Source organism: Balaenoptera physalus (assembly GCF_965194825.1).
Source record: "Balaenoptera physalus genome assembly, chromosome: 19".
Classification (NCBI taxonomy): Eukaryota; Metazoa; Chordata; class Mammalia; order Artiodactyla; family Balaenopteridae; genus Balaenoptera; species Balaenoptera physalus.
The window spans coordinates 49,516,257-49,537,313 of NC_138900.1; the positions used below are offsets into that span (position 1 = coordinate 49,516,257).

At 54.5% G+C, this 21,057-nt stretch overlaps 3 protein-coding genes across 10 annotated transcripts in view; all 3 read left to right on the forward strand.

Annotated features, from left to right (window-relative positions):
- The first annotated feature begins 244 nt into the window (after positions 1–244).
- Positions 245–11,520, forward strand: EDC4 (enhancer of mRNA decapping 4). 6 transcript variants are annotated; one of them, XM_082436037.1, is made up of 29 exons: positions 245–547; positions 2,920–3,076; positions 3,484–3,595; positions 3,896–3,995; positions 4,264–4,453; positions 4,560–4,707; positions 4,797–4,901; positions 5,236–5,345; positions 5,428–5,511; positions 5,604–5,699; positions 5,793–5,895; positions 6,016–6,196; positions 6,291–6,363; positions 6,459–6,550; positions 6,614–6,813; positions 6,903–7,006; positions 7,099–7,252; positions 7,591–8,024; positions 8,110–8,214; positions 8,299–8,451; positions 8,537–8,573; positions 8,706–8,883; positions 8,986–9,141; positions 9,250–9,365; positions 9,450–9,615; positions 9,702–9,888; positions 9,981–10,200; positions 10,592–10,755; positions 10,961–11,091. In XM_082436037.1, the coding sequence occupies exons 1-29, from the start codon at positions 463–465 to the stop codon at positions 10,974–10,976; spliced, it is 4,026 nt and encodes a 1,341-aa protein (XP_082292163.1). In that variant the 5' UTR covers positions 245–462; the 3' UTR covers positions 10,977–11,091. The 6 variants fall into 6 exon arrangements, with proteins under 6 accessions (XP_082292163.1, XP_082292158.1, XP_082292159.1 ...); XM_082436034.1 differs by having other exon boundaries at positions 246–547; positions 10,985–11,520; XM_082436036.1 differs by having other exon boundaries at positions 246–547; positions 7,099–7,177; positions 10,985–11,520.
- Positions 11,521–11,629: 109 nt separating this feature from the next.
- On the forward strand, positions 11,630–13,392 carry NRN1L (neuritin 1 like). 2 transcript variants are annotated; one of them, XM_082436135.1, is made up of 3 exons: positions 11,630–11,991; positions 12,749–12,881; positions 12,999–13,392. In XM_082436135.1, the coding sequence occupies exons 1-3, from the start codon at positions 11,913–11,915 to the stop codon at positions 13,282–13,284; spliced, it is 498 nt and encodes a 165-aa protein (XP_082292261.1). In that variant the 5' UTR covers positions 11,630–11,912; the 3' UTR covers positions 13,285–13,392. The 2 variants fall into 2 exon arrangements, with proteins under 2 accessions (XP_082292261.1, XP_082292260.1); XM_082436134.1 differs by lacking the exon at positions 11,630–11,991 and adding an exon at positions 12,127–12,553 and having other exon boundaries at positions 12,770–12,881.
- A 4,311-nt stretch (positions 13,393–17,703) lies between these two features.
- Positions 17,704–21,057, forward strand: part of PSKH1 (protein serine kinase H1) — a 28,937-nt gene continuing 25,583 nt past the window's right edge. For both annotated transcript variants that reach the window (XM_082436117.1, XM_082436118.1), the window contains exon 1: positions 17,704–17,857. The gene's annotated coding sequence lies outside the window, so the exon portion shown is untranslated. The remainder of the gene's footprint in view (positions 17,858–21,057) is intronic.

Genomic DNA, 21,057 nt, shown 5'->3' on the forward strand with positions numbered 1-21,057 from the left:
AATTGACCCGGTCCTAGGCCCACCATGAGCCCATGCTTTGGGAGTGGACATGGACCGGGCGGGATATCCTGAGGCAAGTAGGGCGCTTTGGGCGGTCCAGTAGGTGGACATTTGCTCTACCTCAGCCTCGAGGAACTCCCCAGACCCTACTAGCGCAGGGGCGGGACCGCAATAGGGGCGGGCTCCGGGAGGGGCGAAGCGTCCGACCCCCAGCCCGGAACCTTTCTTCTCCGCTCCGCTTAGGTTCCGGGAGACGAGTATGGGGCGGGCCGGAAGTGGAGGCGGTTGGTGGGGTTGGCGGGGCTCAGGGAACGCGGCGCGGGCGGCGGTTTGCGAGCTTAGGTTGGACCGAGTGTAGTGACTGGTCCCACTGTCTGGTCCTGGCGGGGCTGTGCTCAGCTGGACGGTGCGCGGCGGCGGCGAACGAACGCGGCGCGGACCCGGGCGCCCGCGGCTGGGCCCATGGCCTCCTCCTGCGCGAGCATCGACATCGAGGACGCCACGCAGCACCTGCGGGACATCCTCAAGCTGGACCGGCCCGCGGGGGGTGAGCCGGAACGGTGGGGGTGGGTCCTTGGTGAGCGGGCAGAAGGGCGATGCGGGCCTCGGCCACCCTCATGGTCCTCGGGTCACTCAGGACCGGCTCTGCATCCTCCCGGCTGGTGAGGGCAGACGAGGGTCGGAGCGGCAGATCCCTGAGCGTGCTTGCTGAAGGGCGCAGACCCCTGGGTGCGATCCTTCCCCATCCCGGAGCCGGGCCGTTCTGCCTCGTCCTTCAGCGTCTCGGCTGAAGGTGAGGCACCTTCTCTGAGTTCGCAGAGCCCACCAGGTGTCCTGGCCGCAACGTCTCTAGTGTTCCTGGAACTGGCCCGGGTTCCCTACCCTTTTGCCACAGTTCAGAGGCCTAGTCTGGGCTCTGTATGCGGAGTTCTGGGTCTAGACCTAGGCGCTGTGCTGAAGAGCCGCTGATCTCCCTATGCAACTTGCCCTTCCTTCTGGAATACAGACTCTAGGCATGCGGTTCTGAAACTGATTTTCAGGAGGAAGGTGACCAACCCCAATTCTGTGTCCTCTTTGGGATTAAGGCAAATCACAGACTGCACAGTCCTGATTGGATTAGGCTACAAACATCTGCAAGCCCTAGTTTACGTCGATTCGTTTAAACTTTTCTTGGGTTTGCAGTGGTACCTCAGAGCTGCTCCTGCCCTCAGTGAGCTCCTAGGACACAGAGCTAACAAGGTGTAATATAATGCTCTTCTCATTGAAAGAGATAAGTGTTTGGCACTGTGATGGGGATAGGGTGGGTGGGGTGGGGGCTGGAGAATGCCTGAGAACAGATCCGAGAGAAGAGCAGTGTTTAGGCTAGGTCTTGTAATATGGAGAGGGGCTTGGGTGTCAGGAAAGACATTCTGCAAAGAGGAAATAGCATATGTGAAAGTACCAAAGTTTCATGGCAGGTTCAGGGACCTGTGAAATGTTGTAGTGGTTGAGAGAATGGCTGGTAATGGTGGTGTGGATGTGCAGTGGCCAGAGCTGAGAATTGGTGTTTCCTCAGACCCTGTTCTGAAACCTGCTGGAAGGCCCAAACTGGCTCCCTTTGGAAGCAGGCACTGGTGCTCACTCCTGGGTTTAGCTAGCCTCTAATCTCTGAGAAAATCTATCTGCTGCCTGGAACCACCAAGCCCTTTTCCCCAGGCTTGGAGTGTGTGCTCCCTGGACGCATGAGCTTGGCCTGGCCCTCTCATGCTTATTAGCTGCTAGCAGACTAGTCTTCACAAAGGTTTGGTAGAGCCTGGCATGGGTAACATGTTGCTTGTTTGTTTGTCCTCATGGTAGCCTGCCTGGAAGGGAGAGTGGTCAGCTTACCCCTGAGCAGCTAAGGTGGCTCTGATGCAAGTGAGGTGGCCTGTAGTCTTTCCTCTTAACTCTTTGCTTATTGATGGGTACTTGATTCCCCTGTTTGCCAAGTAGCCCTTGCTTGTCTCCTCTCACTGGAGGACAATGTGAGACCGCAGGCTGTTTTGTGACTAGAAACTTGTCATATTCCTTGAATATGAGGCCCTACTCTCCTTGCTATCTGGGAGTTTTGGAGTAGTGTCTGAACCTATGAGGGTGCTTGAAACACAGCCAATGGTAAACAACTGAAAGGCTGTCTTTCCTGATTACACACCCTACCCCATAATTTCTCTACTCTTTGTCCAACTCCTTCATGTCCATTTCTCCAGGGTGGCTTCTTCTGAGCCATTTCCGTGTCAGGCAGTCTCCTTTCTTTCTTATTTGCACATCTTATCATGTCTTTCCATGCCTTAGAAGCCCACCCTCTCTTCTCCAACTCCTCCACTACTTTGGTGTAGGCCCTGGTATCTCTCACCTGGATTCTCAACTATCCTGCATGCTACTTTAGAGCAGTCAGTCCTCTGGCCATAGCAGATCATGTCACTTTCCCATTTAAAACTTTTGTGGCTCTCATTACCACAGGGAAAATCTAAGCACCCCAGCCTCATACCTAAGACCTCTGCAGCCTTGTTTTCCCTCCATCCTTCCCATGTTTGTGTGTTCTAGCCACGCTGGCTCTGATGGCACCTCCTCTGTAAAGTCTGTCCTGACCCTTCCCATGCCCTCCTTCAAGTACACAGAGTCCCTCTGTACTGACCCAGGCATGAGTATTAATTGGACTCAGAGCATTCTTATACCCTTCCTCCAGGTAGAAGAGCCTCATGCTCATCCTTGGTCCTAGCATGCATTGGGTTCACCATCAGTGTTTATGGAATAAAGGTTGAACAAAGGGCCCTCCTCCCCACTGACAAGCTTTGTTGAGTGTTCCTAGAGCACCTCATGGTTCTTGAATGAAGCTCTGCAGGAGGAGAGGCCAGTGGGCAGGTGGAATAACTTCATCAGAGTGGCCCTTTCTGTCTCTAGGTCCCAGTGCAGAGAGCCAGCGACCATCTAATGCCTACAATGGAGATCTCAATGGGCTCCTGGTCCCAGACCCCCTCTGCTCAGGTGATGGTACTTCAACAAACAAGCCTGGTCTCCGAGCCATGCCACCTATTAACCTGCAGGAAAAGCAGGTCATGTGAGTGTCTGGGAGATGGCAGTGGTGGTGATGGGGTCTTTGAGGCATTTGTGAACTAAAGGCATAAGGTGAGGGGAGAGGGTCCAGCAGCCTCTGCTCCTTCCCCACTAGATGACCTGGGGTGGAACACTTAACCACACTGAGTTTGCACTAGGATGAGGGGCAACGACAAGCTCAAGGGCCTGGCCTGGATCTGAAGTTTGGGCACCTGGTTTAGCATGGAAGTAGGGCCATTCCCAAGGAGGGAGGTGAGCAAGGGAAGCTGTAGGTTTGGGGACCAGTGAACCAGGCAGAGTTGGGCATCTGGGACTTTACACTTTCACCAGAGTGTCTGTATCTTCTCCCCCCAACCCTGCCTATCGAGACTTTGGGTGGACAAGAGTCACGCTGTGCACCCCTCCCCACAGCTGCCTCTTAGGAGACGACAGTTCCACCTGCATCGGGATTTTGGCCAAGGAGGTGGAGATTGTGGCCAGCAGTGACTCTAGCATCTCGAGCAAGGCACGGGGGAGCAACAAGGTGGGCACCAGGATATCATGGCATGTATAATGGATGGGGCACACTTAGGCTGTCTCTCCCCCATTCCATGCTGTCAGTACCGTTGGGGACTATCCTGACAGACAGGTAGTGTATCCCAGTCTCGGGAAGCCAGGGTTGGCTGCCATTCTCTGTGGGAATCTGTCCCCAAGAGTTGTGAATGGGTGGCTGGGCCTGCGCATATGGCCTCTACTGTCCCCAGGCATGCTGGGGGCTACCTCAGCTCCAGGAAAGCTGCCCCAGCCCTCGACTTCTATGACCTTCCTCACTCTTGGTTCTCAGGTGAAAATCCAGCCCGTCGCCAAGTATGACTGGGAGCAGAAATACTACTATGGCAACCTGATTGCTGTGTCCAACTCTTTCTTGGCCTATGCTATTCGGGGTGAGTAGGCACAGTACGGAGGAGGGAGGTGTTCTGCTAGTAGCCCCAGAGATGCAGCTCTACTGTCTGGTCACTCAGCCCACTCAGACCGTAGAGGTATAATGGAAGGCTTGTCTGTGCTGGTCCCAGCTCTGCCAGGCCTTCTGGAGCCGAGTGAGAAAACAGAGCTTGAGACTGGTAGTGGCAGAGAGGCAGGCAAGGGCAGGGCTTCTCTGCTGCTGCCTGGGCCTAGATACTTATTCATGGCCTACCGCTCTCCTGATTCTAGCTGCCAACAACGGCTCAGCGATGGTACGGGTGATCAGTGTCAGCACTTCAGAGAGGACCCTGCTCAAAGGCTTCACAGGCAGCGTGGCTGATCTGGCCTTTGCACACCTCAATTCCCCACAGCTGGCCTGCCTGGATGAGGCAGGCAACCTGTTTGTGTGGCGCTTGGCCCTGGTTAATGGCAAAATTCAGTATCCTTTCCCAGGGTGGGATGGGGGACTGAAGAAAAGTGGGCGGAGCTGGGTCTGCCAGACATACCTCATTATCCACCTGCCTAGCCCTTAACACCCTGCTCAGAGAAGAGATCTTGGTCCATATCCGACAGCCAGAGGGCACTCCACTGAACCACTTCCGCAGGATCATCTGGTGCCCCTTCATCCCCGAAGAGAGTGAGGACTGCTGTGAGGAGGGCAGCCCAACGGTGGCCCTGTTGCATGAGGACCGGGTGAGGGGGCTGGGCATGGGGGGAGAGGAGGGGACCAAGTAGCAATGGTGTAGTCATGGGCTGAACGCTCACCTCCCTGTACCTGCCAGGCTGAGGTATGGGACCTGGACATGCTCCGCTCCAACCACAGCACCTGGCCCGTGGATGTCAGCCAGATCAAGCAGGGCTTCATCGTGGTAAAAGGCCACAGCACAGTAAGCCTGCAACTGACTGCCTTTCCTGCCCTCCTCTCCCCACCGCTTTATGTCCCTCATCTATTCCCTGTTGCCACAGCTGCCCAGATAGCTTTCTAGCACTCTGCCATGGGAACTTGGAGCACAGAGGGACCCGTCTCCTGTAGCGCTCACACCTAACCATGCACCCCATGGATCTGGTCTTCTCTACAGCACCCCGCCCCCGTTAATTGTCTTTCATACAAACATGCAGATCTGCTTTGGGTCAGCCTAGCTCACTGCCATCCTCACCTGAGGAGGACTTGCTCCCACCTCTAGTCAGGTGGCAAAGCAAGGCTTTTTGGGTTCTTCCCAGTGCCTAAGTGAAGGGGCCCTCTCACCTGATGGGACTGTCCTGGCTACCGCAAGTCATGATGGCTTTGTCAAGTTCTGGCAGATTTACATTGAGGGGCAGGATGAGCCAAGGTAAGGCGGAGCCTGAGGGCCTGGGCTCCCCCAGGTAGGAGATCAGATCACCCACTCAGGCCACTCATATACCTGCCTGCAGGTGTTTGCACGAGTGGAAGCCTCACGATGGAAGGCCCCTCTCCTGCCTCCTGTTCTGTGACAACCACAAGAAACAGGATCCTGAGTGAGTGAGTGGGCAGGCAGGAGGGTGGTGGGCTGGACTTTGGGCTCCCAGCAGGGGCCCAGCCAGCCACTCAGTGCCTTGTTGCTTTGCAGGGTCCCTTTCTGGAGGTTCCTCATTACTGGCGCTGACCAGAATCGGGAGCTGAAGATGTGGTGCACGGTGTCCTGGACCTGCCTGCAGACCATTCGGTAAGCAGGGGCTGTGGGGCTGGGCAGGGGCAGGGTTGGGTTCCTTCTACCCTCTCAGTCTCATTCATCCTGCCTCGTGGCGCCCCCCTCCAGCTTCTCCCCAGATATCTTCAGCTCAGTGAGTGTGCCCCCCAGCCTCAAGGTTTGCCTGGACCTCTCAGCAGAATACCTGATTCTCAGCGATGTGCAACGGAAGGTGGGCTGCAGTGGGGACACTCTGGGCAGAGCTGATAGCATCAGGGAGGACAAGGGTGTGTGTGGTACATCCACAGCTTCCCAGCCCCTGAGCTCAGCTGTGAACTCGCTTCCTGTGCAGGTTCTCTACGTGATGGAACTGCTGCAGAACCAGGAGGAGGGCCGTGCCTGCTTCAGCTCCATCTCTGAGTTCCTGCTCACCCACCCTGTGCTGAGCTTCGGTATCCAGGTTGTGAGTCGCTGCCGGCTGCGGCACACTGAGGTGCTGCCAGCCGAGGAGGAGAATGACAGCCTAGGGGCTGGTGAGCTCCTCAGGGTCAGGGATGTGTGTTGGGATGTAGGGGAGTGCTGAGGCACAGAGGGCCAGGGGCTTAGTCGTCCACATTGTCCTTGCAGATGGGACCCACGGAGTTGGTGCCATGGAGTCTGCAGCCGGTGTGCTCATCAAGCTCTTTTGTGTGCACACTAAGTGAGTGTGCTGGGGAGGCCCGCCTGTGCCCTGTCTGTGCCCCTCCCTACCCTGCTGACACTGACTCTCATATTCTCCCCCTGCTCTCCCTGCAGGGCATTGCAAGATGTACAGATCCGTTTCCAACCACAGCTGAACCCTGACGTGGTGGCCCCGCTCCCCACACACCCTGCCCATGAGGACTTTGGTGAGTTGGGGGTGAGAGGAAAGCAGGTTCTGACTGGGGTCTGAAATCTGACTCAAGCGGCAGCTTTTCCCACAGCATTTGGAGAGTCTCGACCAGAACTGGCTTCTGAGGGCCTGGGATCGGCCACTCACGGCTCCCAGCCTGACCTCCGACGCATCGTGGAGCTGCCTGCACCTGCCGACTTCCTCAGTCTGAGCAGTGAGACCAAGCCCAAGCTGATGACACCTGATGCCTTCATGACACCTAGTACCTCCCTGCAGCAGGTATGCTGCGGGAGGAGTGTGGGACGCAGGGAGGGAGGCCCTGGGAGTGCCCCCCACAGCCACAGCCCTCGTTCTCCGCATCTCCCCAGATCGCTGCATCTCCCAGTAGCAGCAGCAGCAGCAGCAGCAGTTCCTCTCTTACAGCGGTGTCTGCCATGAGCAGTACTTCGGCCGTGGACCCCTCTTTGCCCAGGTGAAATGAGGGTCAGAGTTAGGGCGTGGCAGGGGCTGGTGCCAGGTGATGCCAGGCTCTGGCTGCTTACACTTCATCCTTCCTGCCACCAGGCCGCCTGAGGAGCTGACCTTGAGCCCCAAGCTACAGCTGGATGGCGGTCTGACAATGAGCAGCAGCAGCAGCCTGCAGGCAAGCCCGCGTAGCCTCCTGCCTGGCCTGCTCCCAAGTCCGGCCGACAAATTGCCTCCCAAAGGGCCCGGGCAGGTGCGTGTGTGGGTGTGTGTGAAGTGCAGTGTAGCAGGTATATGGGAGTGGGAAGGCCGGCGGCAGTCTCCTCCCACAGCACCCTGTCTTCTGGTCCTGCTCTTCCTCAGGTGGTCCATGTTTCCCCTGAGGGTATTTCAGCCCCCGGTGTCCCTGGAGGGCAGATCCTCAGCCTTTCCATCCCCACCTCCTCTCCTCCTGGGCTGCGGCCATTTTTGACCTTCCTCCCCCTTCCCCATTGTCCCATCTCTCATCACTACACACACCAGTGCTTCGTCTCTGTACTCCTTTTACTCCTACTTCCCACCACCTAAGTTCCCACCTTTGGCCCACCTCAGGTGCCTACTGCTGCCTCTACACTTTCCCTGGAGCTGCAGGAAGTGGAGCCCCTGGGGCTACCCCAGGCTTCCCCCAGCCGCACCCGCTCCCCCGATGTTATCTCCTCAGCTTCCACTGCCCTGTCCCAGGATATCCCTGAGATCGCATCTGAGGCACTGTCCCGTGGCTTTGGCTCCTCTGCTCCTGAGGGCCTGGAGCCGGACAGTATGGCCTCAGCTGCTTCAGCACTACACCTGCTGTCTCCACGGCCCCGGCCGGGACCCGAGCTTGGCCCCCAGCTTAGCCTGGATGGAGGCCCTGGGGATGGGGATCGGCATAGTACCCCTTCCCTCCTGGAGACAGCCTTGACCCAGGAGGCCACGGCCCCTGACAGTCAGGTCTGGCCTACGGCACCAGACATTACTCGTGAGACCTGCAGCAGCCTGGCAGAGAGGTGAGGAGCTTAGGAGGGGGGAAATGTGCTGACGGTAGGGGCTTCAGATAGAATCATCCATTGCTGAGTTGGCCTGTCCCCCCAGCCCCCGGAATGGCCTCCAGGAAAAGCACAAGAGCCTGGCCTTTCACCGACCACCTTATCACCTGCTGCAGCAACATGACAGTCAGGACGCCAGTGCCGAGCAAAGGTAGGCACCACCCCGCACCGTTCCTCTCACAGGGAGGGCCAACAAGTGGGTAGGTGCCTATTTCTCTCCTTGCCCTTCCCACAGTGACCACGATGACGAGGTGGCCAGCCTGGCCTCTGCTGCAGGGGGCTTTGGCACCAGAGTTCCCACTCCACGTCTTCCTGCCAAGGACTGGAAGACCAAAGGATCCCCTCGGGCCTCACCCAAGCTCAAGCGAAAGGGCAAAAAGGATGACGGGTAGGAGGGGTCCTGGGGCCAGGGAGAGGGGTGGTCTTCAGGCTGCCTGCTTGACATGGCCTGAGGCGCTCCTCCTCTATGGCAGGAATTCATCCGTGGGATCCCGGCTCACAGAGCACCAGGTGAGCGAGCAAACCCCTTTCTGCTTCTGGGACTCCTGCCTGTAGGGGTGGGGTAGGGTCCAAGCCTTCCCCTGGTCTGGTGTGTGGGGATGGGCGGGGTGGGCATCATGTGACTGTTGGTGTTCCTGGCAGGTGGCAGAGGCCCCTGAGGACTGGCCAGCACTAATTTGGCAACAGCAGAGAGAGCTGGCGCAGCTTCGGCACAGCCAAGAAGAGCTGCTACAGCGTCTGTGCACCCAACTTGAAGGCCTGCAGAGCACTGTCACGGGCCACGTAGAACGTGCCCTAGAGTCACGGCACGAGCAGGAGCGTATCCTTGTGGGCAGTGGCGCAGCATGGGGTGGCAGCAGCATTCTTGGCCCAGGAAGGGATATGGGACCTGCTGCAGCCCTGTTCCTTAGCTACAATGCAGAGCGGCGACTGGAGCGGGCACTGGCCGAGGGACAGCAGCGTGGTGGGCAGCTGCAGGAGCAGCTGACGCAACAGCTGTCCCAAGCACTATCTTCAGCTGTGGCTGGGCGGCTGGAGCGCAGCATACGGGATGAGATCAAGAAGACGGTTCCTCCATGTGAGTTTTGCATGGAGACTTTTTCTGGGTGGGCCAGATGGGAGTGGGGCCCCCTACCTGTCAAGCTTCCTCTCATGGCTCTACCTTTCCCTCCTCACCCTGTCCCAGGTGTGTCTAGGAGTCTGGAGCCCGTGGCAGGCCAACTGAGCAACTCAGTGGCCACCAAACTCACAGCCGTGGAGGGTAGCATGAAAGAGAATATCTCCAAGCTGCTGAAGTCCAAGGTGCTGTGGGGCCCAAGATGAGGGAGGTTGGTGGTTGGTGGGCTTGGGCTCAGCTTTCAACTCAGCCCCTTCTTCCACCCCCAGAACTTAACAGATGCCATTGCCCGAGCAGCCGCAGACACGTTACAGGGGCCAATGCAGGCCGCCTACCGTGAAGCCTTCCAGAGCGTGGTACTGCCCGCCTTCGAGAAGAGCTGCCAGGCCATGTTCCAGCAGATCAATGATAGCTTCCGACTGGGCACGCAGGAATGTGAGTAGGGTCATATGCCCCAAGAGGGGAAGGGCTATCATCTTCTCCCTACCATCCCTCTCATGGCCCCCATGGTCACTTCGCAGACTTGCAGCAGCTGGAGAGCCACATGAAGAGCCGAAAGGCACGAGAACAGGAGGCGCGGGAGCCCGTGCTGGCCCAGCTGCGGGGCCTGGTCAGCACACTGCAGGGGGCCACTGAGCAGATGGCGGCTACCGTGTCCAGCAGCGTTCGGGCTGAGGTGCAGCACCAGCTGCACGTGGCTGTGGGCAGGTGTGTGGGCAGGGCACTGAGCTAGGTGGTGGGTTTGGAAAGGGCCAGACCCAACTGCCTGTTAGCCTCATCTCCCTCACTTGCCTTTGCAGCCTGCAAGAGGCAATTTTAGCACAGGTGCAGCGCATTGTTAAGGGTGAGGTGAGTGTGGCACTCAAGGAGCAGCAGGCTGCCGTCACCTCTAGCATCATGCAGGCCATGCGCTCAGCCGCTGGCACACCTGTCCCTGCCACCCACCTCGACTGCCAAGCCCAGCAAGCCCATATCCTGCAGCTGCTGCAGCAGGGCCACCTCAATCAGGCCTTCCAGCAGGTAAGCCGGGCACTAAGCCCAGATAGAGTCAGGAGTCTCCTGACAAGGCCCACACATCATACATTCCACTCTACCCATCAGGCTTCGGGTGGTCTGGCCTCAGCAGACTCTTTTTGGTTCTCTTTGGCCTCCAGGGCATTTCCCTTGCTTTTCCCTCTGTCTGGACCCTAGATCCCTTTCTTCCTACCTCAGTCTACCTTGTTTCAGAACCACCCTTCTCAGGAAACCTTTCCTGATTCCCTAGAGTAACAACACAGCCCTACAGTGCTCTCTCTGGGCCCCAAAGCATCCCCCTCAGGATGCCCTACTCTGGTCATCCTCTCCCAGGCCACATAGCCGACAAGCAGGCATTCCATCCTCACATTAGCTATTAACTCTTTTCTCTACTCAGGCCCTGACAGCTGCCGACCTGAACCTGGTGCTGTACGTGTGTGAAACTGTGGACCCAGGCCAGGTTTTTGGGCAGCCACCTTGCCCCCTCTCCCAGCCTGTACTCCTTTCACTCATCCAGCAACTGGCCTCTGACCTTGGCACTCGAACTGACCTCAAGCTCAGGTGAGTGGGCATAGTCAGGGACTAGGGCTGTGGTGAAGGGCGGGAGCAGTTCAAGGCAGAGACTCCCACTTCTGCCTGACTCCCCTCAATTTTCTCCACCAATCCCCTCTGCCCCCACCCATCTCAGGCTTTGAGGCCTCCATTATCAGCCTCTGGGCCTCATTGCCACCAGGGGGCACTCATCTCTGCTGGAGGCCACCTGTAGCCTGTTCTTTTCCTAAACCCCCAGCTACCTGGAAGAGGCTGTGATGCACCTGGACCACAGTGACCCCATCACTCGGGACCACATGGGCTCTGTCATGGCCCAGGTGCGCCAGAAGCTCTTCCAGTTCCTGCAGGCGGAGCCACACAACTCACTTGGCAAAGCGGCCCGGCGTCTCAGCCTCATGCTGCACGGCCTTATGACCCCCAGCCTCCCTTAGCTAAGTCTGCCTTGCCCAGGATGGGGTGGCACTGAAGGTCAGCAGACAGGCCTAGGCCAAAGCAGGGTCATGTCTGCCCTTTACCTGCTCAGGCTCCCACCTCTGGCGTGTTTGATGGGGATAGCACTGGCTATGGTCTATAGGTTGTGGTAGCCAGCAGGTTTAGGCTGGGCCCAGGGTGGGTATTGTGCCTTCTTGGGTTCTGCCATGCCTGGAGCATGACCCCTGAGATTATGACACCACTTTAGTTGATTTTCCATGCTCCTTTTTACCACCAATTTGGTTCTTTTTGTTTTTGAGAAACATTGAGAAATTCAATTAAATGCTTTTGGAATAAAATGGAGTATGTGTGTGCTTTTCGTATGTCTTTGGCATGACTTTGATAACTGCCCTTTGTTACCTGCCCCCTCTCCTGGAGCTCTGTCTAGGCCAACCCACCCCAGGGCCCTGGATACCCACCCTCATCTGCCCAACTGCCTTCCCAGATCTCCGCTCTCCATCTCTGAGGGAAGGCAAGGGCCCTGGGATCAGCTCAGCACCACCCCGTGCCCCTGGGTTCTCCTCTCTGGAGTCCCTCCCTTCTCCTTTGCCTATCTGAACTGGGGGCAGGGCTGCTGGCTGGTTTGAGCTCCACCCTCACCCCCCATCCAATCACAGTTCCTCCTTCTGGGGGCTGGGCCGAAGGGCTGCACTCCAAGCTGCTAGCTCTGGCACTAGGCTCCCAGCCCGGGGGGGATGATGTGCTGCCGCTTCTGTCACCGCTGGCAACCGCCCTGTGCACTGGGGCTGTTGCTGCTGCTGCTGCCGCCCCTTGGTGAGTGCCGGCGTGCTGGACCCAGCCCAGTCCGCGCACCCCCTCCCCAGGCTGGGTGTAGGTTGTGTGGGAGCTGAGGCACAGCCTTCCTGAGCGCTGAGAGTCAGGGTGGAGAGGAGGTGAGAGGGCTCCAGGGAGGGAATGTGTGCCAGTGGCTTCAGGATGTAAAGTGAGGGTGGGAACTGAACCCTAGTTTCGGAGGGAAGAACCCACAAATTCCACAGTCCCCATCCTGATAAGGGGAGACTTGACCTCTTGCAGGACTCCCAGACCAACCGTGGGATCTCTGAGGTCCTCTCTTAGGGTCGAACCTGAATCCCAACCCCCTCTATTCTGCCCTACCCATCAGAAAACACCTGTCTCTGGGGAGGGGATGGAAAGGCCAAACAAAGATTGTCTAGGCTGCAGAGAAACTGGACGTTGCCAGGGGCCCTGCCTCCCTTCACCATGTCCATACTCCTTCATATGGACCATTCTCACCTGACCTGGGACCCAGAAGCTCGGAAGAAGAGCCAACCCCTGGGACGAGGCTTCTTCCCCCATCCCCACCTATCCTGTCCAGGTCTGCCTAGAAGGGGGCAGAGGCAGGTGGTCCCCAGATGTGCCCCTTAGTTCCCTGGGGCACCCCTTTCACGCTGAGTCACATCCCCAGAACGCTCCCTGGTAAACAAACCCCTGGGGTTTGGCAGCGGGGGTGGGGGGGATGGTGAGGGCGCACCGCCTTATCCTATCAACTATTCTCCACCCCCACCCCCAGTCCTTGTATCTCCCCTGGCAGCAACCACAGCGGGCCCAGGCCGCTGTGACACCATATACCAGGGCTTTGCCGAGTGTCTCATCCGCTTGGGGGACGGCATGGGCCGCGGAGGTGAGCTGGAGAGCGTCTGCAGGTACGGGCAGGCGTGAGGGCAGCAGCCTAACCCCACACCCTTGGGGTCTGAACCTCTTCCCTCCCATTCCAAAGCCCCCTGCCCCACCTAATTCCCCTAACCCCACACCCTTGACAGGTCTTGGAATGATTTCCACACCTGTGCCTCGCGAGTCCTGTTGGGCTGTCCCGAGGAGGCCGCCGCCGTGTGGGAGTCACTACAGCAAGAAGCTCGCCGGGCCCCACACCCAGATAACTTGCACACTCTGTGCAGCACCCCTGTGCGCCTTCAGGAGCGCGGGGCGGGCCCAGAGACCAACCAGGAGACGCTGCGGGCGACAGCGCCAGCACCCACTCTGGGCCCCGAGCCCCCTCTGCTGGCGGCTGCTCTGGCGCTCGCCTGCCTCCTGGGTCCTCTGGCCTAGCCGGTCTGGCCGGGTAGCAGCGCCCCCCGCCTCCAGCCCTGCCCTGGTGGCTGCCGTCGTGGCTCCTCAGAAAGCGCTCGGCTTTCATTAAAGGTATTTATATTTGTACCAAGCTCCTTCCTTTCTTTCCACTGCGGCCCACCTGGCTGGGGTGGAGGCCTCAAGAAGCTGCTCCCCAGGACGAGATGGGCGGGCTGAAGGCCACCATAGGGGACTCAGTCTTTCTCTTCACAAACACTCATTTCCCAGGGGCAATGCAGAGCTTTCCATTGCCAGCAGGTTCCAGGACTGCTGGTGGTGACCCAAGATGTGCGGGAATGCACATCTTTCTCTGTTCTCCCGGGCTGGCATTCCTAGCCCTACCTGCCCCTCCTGTCCTGGTCCCTAGGGGCCATGTGAGGTGATAGAGTGTCCCCACCCCCACCCTCAGCCAGTCCACCCCCCTCCCCAGGTTCTTTCCAGTTTCCAGGCTCCTGACCATCTCACCTCCTCCTCCCTCTGCTGAACTACCACCTTAGCCTTCAAGACAGTTCAGATTAAGTACCCTTTCCTCTCCTTCTCTGTGGTCCTGATTCATCTGAGGGGAGCCTGTTCCAGAAGGTGGGGAGCCCCCATTGGAGTCTACATTCAAGTACTTGAGGTGACCTGGAGCTGCAGAAATTGGGGTCACAATGAGGGTTCCTCTGGCCTCATGCTCTCCACAAGCTTGTTCTTTGAGAAGAGGTGTGCAGTGTGAGGTCAGAACAATCCCAGAAGGCTTTCTGGAAGCACAGATGAGTGTGTGATGTGTGAGGAGCCCCAGTTCATCATGGTGGAGAAAAAGAGCAAGAATCAGACCGGGCAGAATCCTGAGGGAAGGAGGAGGCCTCAGGGTGAGACCCTCTATTGATCAGTCATCTACTGTCCCTGCCAGGACCCTCTTCCAAGCCACCACCTCACGACTTGTGTGGGCACTGCCATGGCCTCCTCACTGGCTTCTACTCTCACTCCCTCCACTTTATTCTCCATTTTCTAAATTGAAAAACTGATCCTGATATTAAACTCCTTTTCATTGTCTATAAGGCCCTATGTAAGCCAGCTATGTTTATATATAGGACAGTTTATTCAGTCTACTCCTTCAACTCCCCCTCTGTAGTAGCACAGAGGAGTGATCTACCTACGCAGTCCTTGGGTTAAGGGGAGGTGTCAGAGAAGGACCATGATAGAGGGTGATAGGAGGTAAGGATGCAAGACTTACAAGTGGTGGAGGAGAAGTGGGGCTGAGTTGGAGAGGGCTTTACAAGAGGGGCCCAGGCAATCAGCTGGGAGGGGAGAAGGGGTGGGAGTCCAGAACTTGGCAGGCCAGGTTTGCACTAAAGTCCATGCTGGGAGGTTGTTGGCCCTAGGACAGAATCAGGCCTGATCGGACCCTTGATTAGGCTCCAGGGTGACAGGTGCCTCCAGAGACCTCCACCCTACTTTATCATGTAGGAGCCCTACTTCAGCAACGCTTCTCAAACACCCTCCCATTCCAGTTAGCTAAGATGCCTCGGTTAACTCACTCTCTGCCCTGTCTTTTCTCCTGTACTTCATTCACCTGTATTTTTATCCCCACTTCTCTCTCAGCCATTCCTTACCCATCTCACATCACCTGAAGGAGAAGGTTCAGGAAAAAAACCCAGATCCACCCCGTTTGACCACCAGTATCTTCCAGAAGGAAAGGCCAGCCTTTTATTCTTTGTACATCTATTCTCTGTGCTCAGAATAACCTTCCTCATTTCCTCCTGGTGAACTCCTACTTCTTGTTCAGTATCACCTACCGCCTCCCTAACCCTGACTCCATGCTGAATCAGAAGCCTCCTTCAGGTCCACACAGCTCCTGGGCTTTCTTCTGTCTCTGTACGGATAACACTGGTTCACTGGCTTGTTACTGTCTGGGTCTAGGTCAGAATTCCCCACTCTGGATTCCCCAAGTGTCCTCTTTGTGTCTCTAGCACCCAGCCTAAGGCTGGGTATAAAGAGTATACTTGTGGGAGTGTGTGGAGTGAAAAACAGAATTGCTAAATCCTGCACAGGAAGTGTTACAGTCAGCAAAAGCTTGGACTGAGAATGACTTCAGTATGGAGGATGTCTTCTTGGGGCAGCCCTCTTAACCTGAGCATACTATTTGGAGGGATGGTGCTGGGGCTCCAAACCCCAAAAGTCTTCCTAGAGCCACTCTTGGTGGGTGGCCAGGAGCAGGCTGCTTCCAGGAGCAGGGGCTCGATTGTGTTGGCCAGCCATCAAAGGGATTACCATCCTCCTGCTGTGACCTACTTTCCCCTGGTTTTTGCCCCCTAAGTCCCTGCTCTTCCCTGGAATTGAGTGACCTGGAGTGTGTGCAGGGGGGTGGGGTTGGGGACAGAATCTGCTCTCTGGCCAGGGGCTTAAGAGCTTTGTGTGTTTTATCCCAGAGCTGCAGGAAAGGGGTGGGCTGAGAGCCAAGTGGACTGGGCCCTAGACACAGCTGCCCAGGCCAGAGCATCATGATGATGGTGCTTCTCACGTTTGCAGCTCTGCAGACATGGAACAGCTTATTGTTCAGGGGAGAATCTGGGGTTGGATATCCTGAGCCCAGTCCCCTCTGCATCAATATACCTCTTCATCTCAGGGCCCCCGTGTTCTTCACCAGAGCCCAGGCCAGCACCTTCCATAGCAAGGGCTCAATAAATATTTATTGAATTAATTTGCTGAATGTCTGTAAAATAGAGGTGTTGTGTGGGTTTCTAAGCCCCATCAACCCTGGAATTCTATATTATTTTCAACCCTCACAATAACTGTGAGGTCAAGATTATGATCCTCATTATACAGATAAGAAACATGAAGCTTAAGGAAGGGAAGATGTCTTGCTTAAGTTCAGTTCACACAACTGTGGAAGTGTCAGAGCTGGGATATGATCCCAAGTTTGCTTGGCCCCTAAGTTCATTCCCTTAAGCATCACACTAGACATATGGAAATAATTTTTTAAGTTTTCTTTTTTCTTTTTATTTATTTTATTTTTGGCTGCATGGCCTGTGGCATTTTAGTTCCCCGATCAGGGATTGAACCCATGCCCCCTTGCAGTGGAAGCATGAAGTCTTAACCACTGGACCACCAGAGACGTCCCTAAAGTTTTCTTTTTTAATAAAATCTTTTATGAAGCCCTACTACATAAAACAGACTGTGATATTTTATTGGTGTTAATATATGTTTAGGTTTAAAGTATAACATTAGCTTATACAGTTAAAGACAATTCCATGTATGAAGTAAGGGCTCAATAAAGATTTTAAGAAATGAACAGACTGCAATGAGGAAGATGTATGGAGATTACAATCCCATCATCACTCAAAAGTAGTTGTAGCCGGGTGGTTAAGGTGATGGACTAGAAATCCATTGGGGTTTCCCTGCCCAGGTTCAAATCCTGCCGAACTATGCCACCTTTCCCTTATGGTGATCCCTATTGAGTCACAGCCAGTTGGGGAAGAATGCTGTTGCCTTAAAGAAAGAAACTGGATTGTTCTCCAGCCCTGCTCTTTATGGTTGCCCAGTGAAAGACTCCACTAAGCACGTGGATTGCGCCCCAACAGTAAATATAAGGTAAATAATAAAAATATTATTAAAGAAGGAAAAAAAACCCCCTTATTACTTGAGACATTTATTTCCCCCCCATCTCCACCCCGAATCTGGGTTGATTGTAAAGTTAAGTGAGATAATTCTGACCCTATAGAGGAATTGTTAATGGTAACAATTTTTCTTTAATCTACTTGTTTTGCAGTCTCAGGATATACTAAATTTAGTAACAAAAACAACAATAATTAAACTGTTCCTCTGAAGTTGGCCCCAAACTAATTTCACCTATTCTCAAGTTAACCATTTGCAACTCCGCTGTGATGGAGGTCAAATTCAACATATCTGAGTGCCTGAATTATTTTAATTTCAGTTAAAAAAAATAGATTTGTTAATTAAATTTATACCGATCCTTTGCGGAGTTCCAGAGGCACTTCCAGAAATCTCCTGAAATGCACTACGTCCCCAACCACGCACTATATTATTATTTTATTTTTGGCCGCGCCCCGCGTAATGCGGGATCTTAGATCCCCACCAAGGATCGAACCCGTGGCCCCTGCATTGGGAGCGCGGAGTCTTAACCTCTGGATCTCCATGGAAATACCCCAACCTCGCACTATAAAGCGCCCTGCCCCCCAACGTGAATCTTGAAACTTTCTCCCTACTTCCCACGGTGCCTGCCCCAAACCTAGAGTCGAGACACTTAGAGCGACACAGACTCACCTCCTATTCCCGGAGTGAGCCCGACCCCGCCCCGAAGGCGTTGATTGGCAAGCCACGCTCGGAGCTCCGCCAACCGCGTAGCCCGGCCCTCTCGAGTCCGCCCCTGCCCCGCCCCGTGGGCGGCCCGGATTTGTTTTGGCGTCAAGCGCGCGCTGTGATGACGCCACGACGCTGACGCCTGAGGATGGCTGCGGCGGCGGCGGTGGCGGTGGCCGGGGCTGTGTCCGCGGCCCGGAGAGGGTCAACACAGTCGCCCAGACGCCGAAGACCCCGCCGCCCGCGCGAGGTGAGGCGGCCCGGCCAGGACCGACGGCCCCATGGGCGGGAGGGGCTGACGAGCTGCAGCCACGGTCGCTTCCTGGAACACTGGGCCCGTCCCTGCCCAGCCCGGAGCGCTCGGCCTGTGCCCGCTGCGCCGGGCCCTAGGGGGAGTGGGTAGCAGGCCAGGCGATGGCTGCTTGGGGTCCTTGGTGTCCGAGGCTTGACTGGCCTTGAAACATGCTGCTGCGCTGGGTAGCCCGTCTCTGAGGCCCCAAGGGCCAGGTGGACGTGGTCAGCTGTCCTGCCTGCTGTTCAACCAGTCGACATCGGTGAGGGTGAACCAACCTGGTTGTCCTCACTACGTTCTCGTGTCTGGCACCTACTCCACACCTCCTCTTTTACGACTGAACGACAGGGTCGGGGGGCAGCTAGTCTCTTCCTTGTTCAGGTTGGGGAAAATCACACCTATATCCAGCCGGGTCGCCTGCTTTGTAAGCCAGTTATCTCTCTGCTTTTATAAGGGGAAGCCCAGCTCCCTCACGCTCACTCCCTCTCCTGAAACTGTGAAGTGATAATTCCCACTTGAAAATCTGAATAAGTCCTTCATTGCCTAAAACTGGCTCCTTGGTACCTGCAGGGTAAAGGCCAAACTTCATAGCAGGGCGTTCAGGGCTCTTCATAATCTGGCATAACCCCGAAGTTAACACCTGGGCACTTCTGTCTCCTGCTTACATAGTTTGTTGTTGGGAGTATGTGCATCTGCCATTAGCTCTGTGTTTTAACACCCTTTCGCTTTAGATATGCAGTTTTCGCAATTTGTAATACTCTTCTTTCCCCCCACCCCCACCTCCACCCACCAGTTTGGAAAATTTACATCTGTCCTTTAAAATCCACCTTAGATTTAATTACCTTGGAAAAGCCTTCCTTCACATGTAACCATTGACTCCTCTACTTCAATTCATGTGACTACTGATGGAGTTTATTGTGTTGTGTCACCTGATGGTTGGCCTGGGGATTGTGTCTTCTGTCTGCATATCAGTGTCTGGCTCTGTGCTTGGCATAAAGTAGGAGCTGAGTCAACTGTGATAGGTTGCTGATTTAAGAATAGATACAGATTCAGCTATACTACTGAGCACATATCAGGGGCCAAGGACCTGAGATGAGCACAGCAAATGCGAGTGTCCTGTTTGCACATTCACACGTATGCATGTGGTAGGTGGTGCAGCCTGGTCAACCTGATGGTCTAAAATCTCCTGGGGTGGTTTTTCAAAATACAAATTCAAGAGTCTCATTTTCTGAGATTTTGATGCAGAATATCTGGAATCTGGTAGGAGTCTGTATTTTTTTAAAACTCTCCAGGTGACTTTACTATGCTCCTTGGTTGAAAATCTTTGTCATCACTCCAGGAAACTGTTGTGTCTTTGTCCAGTGGGAAGGGCCAGCTGTGCCTTGTAGCACACAACTGCTGTTGCAGTCTCATTTCCCATCTCTTGGGGAGGCAGGATGATTTGGTGGTTAGAAGTAGGGGGTTTGGAATAAGAAAGACTTTGATTCAGTTCTTGACTTTTATGAGATCTTGAGGTTCTTTGAGTCCTAGTTTGCTCATCCCATAATAGGAATAATCATGCCTACTTTATGTGGTTGCAGAGAGGAGTGAGAATGCATATAAGACGCTTAGCACAGTTGGAACTCAGGAAATGGAAGCCACTGTTATTACTAATGGCTGTTCTTCCCAGAGTTCATCCCATGTCAAAAGGGGATCTCATCTTAGTAAGCCTGTTTGCTCTTCAGACTGAGTCTTGATTAGGAAGCTACCTTATGTTATGTGATTTCCTTGAGGTAATTTCTGATCATCAGAGATAGCTCTGACAAAACTGTGCTTCTACTCAGGGCAGTTGCAGTTGGCTATTCCCCTAGAAAAGATGTGGATTGCTGACTCACTGGAGGGCGGGTTTGCTGAATAAGTACGTTGTCCAGGTCTAATTGCAAATCTTGTTAAGTTGTATAAATGAGCTAAGGAAAGTGCAGCTTTCAGGAAACTTGTTTGCCTCTTACACTGAGCTAGAGCTGAGCCTCACTTGGAATGGAATACCCCAGAAGATCCTAGTGTCTGTGAAATCTGAACTAGATACTGGGGTTCTCTGTCACTCACAAGTTCATTGTTGAGTGAGACTTTGGTTTAGCCGTCTGTTTTTACTTTATAAGTGTGAGCATGTTACTTGGGCAACTTTCATCCTTTCCAGTGCTTCCTGACTGTGTGATGTGAATTGGCTATAGGTGTGCCAAAGTATTGACCCTTAAGCTTTGAGATAGCTGAGAACAGCTGTCTCCATTGACCCAGGGTGCACAGAGAAAAATTTGAGAAGTACAGCCCTGGAAGAAAGGAAACAATTCCGCTTGTTGAGAGCTGGAGAGAGACTTATTTATTTGAACTTTCTTTTCTTCCAGGAATCTTACTCAGTAAGTATTAAGCCAATTTGTGTTGGCTAGGTCATCACTGAGCTAATTCTTGGTACAGCCCTCTGTTGCCATGGCATCTCATGTGATGCTAAAGTAGAAAAATGTGCTGTTTTCGTTTGCTACAGGAAAATTATCGCAGAGGGACCCCTTCCAGGCTGCCAGCCTTGAAGTGGCCTCACAGGGCATCATAAGAGTAATGGATCAGGGGACTCTTGGTGTGGAGCCATTTGGGCTGTAAGTTCCTTGAGAACAGAGATTATAACTGCCTTCTTTTTGTCTGTCACAGCCCCTGGCAGAGTTCCTGGCCCACAGCAGGAGCTCAGTAAATATTTATGGGTTGAACTTTAGGATTTTGGAAGGAGAACCCCAGGTACATTGCCAGAGGCTGTATTTCTGATGGTGGGATGGGCAGTGGGTGGGATGTCTCAGATGGAGTTGAGGGTCAGGATAAAATGAGGAGGACACGACAAACTGTTGAACTCTCCTTCTCTCAGCCCTAAAGCAGGAGTCTCTGCTCACCAATTATTACCATGTAGAGCAGTGGTGCACAGAGTCCTTAAGAGGTGGAGTCCTGAGTTACTATATTCCAAAAAGAAGCTATAACAATTCTTATTATGAAATAGTGTTAAAAGTTAAAACATTACGGAAGTGAATAATGAACTGTGTCTTTAGACACAAACACTAATCACTTTTAAAATAATTTGGTGTATATTTGGTATAATAATTTGGCGTATATTCCCCCAGCTTTTTTTTCTTATGTATATA

Excerpts from the sequence above, each read along its gene's own strand:
- EDC4 (XM_082436032.1), top strand. The coding sequence starts at position 463 with ATGGCCTCCTCCTGCGCGAGCATCGACATCGAGGACGCCACGCAGCAC. Across the intron at positions 5,512-5,603 it reads CACAAGAAACAGGATCCTGA|GGTCCCTTTCTGGAGGTTCC; the intron begins GTGAGTGAGTGG and ends GTTGCTTTGCAG. Across the intron at positions 7,007-7,098 it reads GTGGACCCCTCTTTGCCCAG|GCCGCCTGAGGAGCTGACCT; the intron begins GTGAAATGAGGG and ends TCCTGCCACCAG.
- NRN1L (XM_082436134.1), top strand. The coding sequence starts at position 12,439 with ATGTCCATACTCCTTCATATGGACCATTCTCACCTGACCTGGGACCCA. Across the intron at positions 12,554-12,769 it reads TCCCCACCTATCCTGTCCAG|CAACCACAGCGGGCCCAGGC; the intron begins GTCTGCCTAGAA and ends CTCCCCTGGCAG. Across the intron at positions 12,882-12,998 it reads GAGCTGGAGAGCGTCTGCAG|GTCTTGGAATGATTTCCACA; the intron begins GTACGGGCAGGC and ends CACCCTTGACAG.